General features: G+C 47.2%; 1 protein-coding gene across 1 annotated transcript in view; it reads right to left on the reverse strand.

The window, feature by feature from the left end:
- Positions 1-2953, reverse strand: part of LOC104078450 (inositol hexakisphosphate and diphosphoinositol-pentakisphosphate kinase 2-like) — a 45385-nt gene that overhangs the window by 36022 nt on the left and 6410 nt on the right. Inside the window, exons 9-12 of the mRNA XM_009580096.1 lie at positions 2493-2594; positions 1133-1219; positions 608-683; positions 1-86 (exon numbers count right to left, since the gene is read on the reverse strand). The exon at positions 1-86 is cut by the window's left edge and continues 48 nt beyond it. Of these exons, the coding sequence (XP_009578391.1) occupies positions 1-86; positions 608-683; positions 1133-1219; positions 2493-2594 (351 nt within the window). The remainder of the gene's footprint in view (positions 87-607; positions 684-1132; positions 1220-2492; positions 2595-2953) is intronic.

The following is a 2953-nucleotide window of genomic DNA, read 5'->3' on the forward strand; positions in this document are numbered from 1 at the left end:
TCCAGTTTGGATTTCCTCTCCTCAATCTCACAATCACTGTGGGTTCCCAGGTCCACCACAAGCTGCCGTGCAATGTCCAGCACTTCCTGTTGGAGAGCAGGTAGTCTCAAGCATCCAGCAATTCTGCCTCAGACTCACCACTGTACTCTTGCAAGGCCTCCAGATGGCTTGACCCAGCATCAGGTCCACATAGACACTCAGAGACACATCATTTCATAAGACACAGCTCAGGCAGGACAAACTTTCACACTGCGGTTTGCTTCATCCCCACCCTGTGCTCCAGCCCCATTCAGAACCAAGCAAGTGCCCCAACTGCCCCACTCCCTAGCCTGGACCCGTCTTTCACCAGAGGCAACCCCAACAGATGGGCAAGCTGCATCAGGTCATCCCCATCCTACAGTCTTCGCATCAGCCAGAAACAGTTCCCATTCCGCTCTCATACTGTCACCCAGCTGAGTGTGCATGGGGTGGGGAATGAGAAAGGGAGTGTTTATGCTACCGACTGTTGCCTTTTTGAGGGTTTCCACCCTCCCAAAGAATTTCCTCATGCTGGGATCCGTATTACTTGCCTGTCCCACACAGTAACCCCAGAGAGAACTCCTCTCACCTGTAGCTGCTCTGGTTTCTTCAGCTTCAACTTCCCTGTCTTGTAGCCATCATATTTCTCAAATAATTCAAAGAACCTGAACAGACAACAAAGAACCCTGATCCATTTTCTGCTGTTTCAGTGCTATAAGGGCTGTCATCACTACATATGCATTCATGCTCTGTTCTTCAGGGAGAACCAGCAGGCCCTCTGGCTCCTTCCTGTACTTCAGAAATTCTGAAAAAAACAAGTGTTTCCAGCTGCAGGTACAAAAAGGAAGCAGCCACTAGTTTCCCATTTAGTGGGGCACTTCCCTTTGCAGCACCTCACAGACCTTCACTCTTTCTTCCAGTGTTCACACAGAAGGTGCCAGGATCCTTATGGGGAAAGGGGGCTCCCTCAACTGGGCAGAAAGCATTTGCTTAAATGGAGACAGGAAAAAGCACTGCCTCCCATGCACTCAGCCCTTCTGCTCCTTTTCTTGATTCAGAAAACGGGCCCTCCTCACTTCCCAGCAGCACAGCATCTTCTTGCCTTGACTCTTACCGGGGATGCTTAACTTCCATCTTCATCTTCTGCTTTGGGGTGCGATCTCCATGCCGGATGACTGCAATAACACAACGAAGCTCCATCCTGGGGAAACACAAGATACACCTGACAAATGTGCCCCTACACTCCAGAATTGCCACCAGAAAGTAGTTTCCCATTGTTCTTTCATTTCCATCCTTTTGACAGCTGCTTTCCTCATCAGTGGCAGAACTTCTCCCAGACTAAACCAGGCACAAGTGCCAAGGCTGTAAAAGCAGTCAAAGTACTGCAGACACTACCAGGTCATCTGGTTTCCTATCAGGGAAAGCACCACAGTACCATAATATGACAGGCAGAATCACATTTGCAGCAGAAAGGACCAGGCTGGATGTTACAGAATCTACAGAAACAGCGTTTTGAAATGTGCCAAGCTTGTTTTCATGCCCAACTTGTGTAATGCTCATAGAACCACTTAGAAAGACCCAGGAAAAACCAACTTGGTTCAGAAGAATGGTTATACAGCTGGGGTCCTGTCTTCGAGCAACCAATAAGAGCTGTACAAAGATTCCATAGCAATCAGCCACCTGCAGGAACCAGTAGTTAGGCTGGCTAATTTCAGAATGGCTACATGAGTTTGCTTTTTCAGATACTACAATATCCAACTATTTCTTACAGGATCCCAGAGAAATGGGGATCGATTCTATCGGTCTCATTGTCACAAGGTGTCATTGAAGCCAGCAGTCCTGTGAACTGTGCAATGTTTGTGTTTGCCAACTTTTTCCAAATGATCACACAGTAAAGGGAGGATGAATGCATACTCTCAATCTACTTTTTCTGTAGCACCTAATTTGTTCACGTCATACAAGTGTACTGAGTATCACACAGAAACTTTTGCCCTTGGTCTTTTAGCCATACGTGGTGGAAAATTAGTAAGGCCAACAGTATCAAATAAGGGTCTGCCAAGCGTACAGATAACGTGAATACTTCAGCTAATTGTCTTCCACCCATTTCACTGGCAGCTCAACATGCATCTTTTCTGAGTAGCAGCCTACTGTACAGGGAGCCAGCTACAGCGATGCCCTAATCTGTTTCCTGTGCTGATCAAGAATTTGGGCCTTCTGAAAGCCATGTGAGCAGTTTCTGTAATTCCTTCAATGACTGCTCATCTGCATTCATCAAACCTATGGCTAATTTACCATCTATTACCCCTTTCACGTGCGTGGCTAAGCCTTTCCACAGGCATTTCAGGGTTGCAACCAACACAGCAGTTGGAGAACGCCATGCTGCTGGGTGATGTCTGTTCCTTGGACAGGGTTTGCACTTTGTCCCTCATGTAGCCATCATTGGTATTCTTCTGAGAAAGGTGGCAGGTACTCACATGGTGCCTGAAGTTGTGGGGACAATGGGAATGTCTTCTGCCTCTGTTGGGATGGACCAGGGAATATGAAACTGGGGAGCTAATTCCCGCATGATTATATTTCTGGAAGAAATTAGAATACAAAACTCACAAGAAATTCCATTCCCTTGGTTCTCCACCTCCTCCTTAGTGGTCCAGCTGAAAGATTTGAAGAGAGCGACAGAATTTCTCCTCACCTTCCTCACAGAGACATCTACAACACCATGGGCTAGTTAGGGCACCCCAAAGGGACACCAAATTCCCTCAGATCACCAATACTGCAGCTGGGCTTAGCATCCAATGAAAAGTCCTGTAAGATACATCTAGCTGTAGACAAAGACAGCTAATGCCAATGCAGGCAGGAGCTCCAGGGGCTACAAATAATTAACCCATTCCTCCCAGAGCTAAGCTTTCACCTGCTGAACCAATTAACACACTGCAAC

The sequence above is a fragment of the Fulmarus glacialis genome, unplaced genomic scaffold (genome assembly GCF_000690835.1).
Source record: "Fulmarus glacialis isolate BGI_N327 unplaced genomic scaffold, ASM69083v1 scaffold6836, whole genome shotgun sequence".
Taxonomy (NCBI): domain Eukaryota; kingdom Metazoa; phylum Chordata; class Aves; order Procellariiformes; family Procellariidae; genus Fulmarus; species Fulmarus glacialis.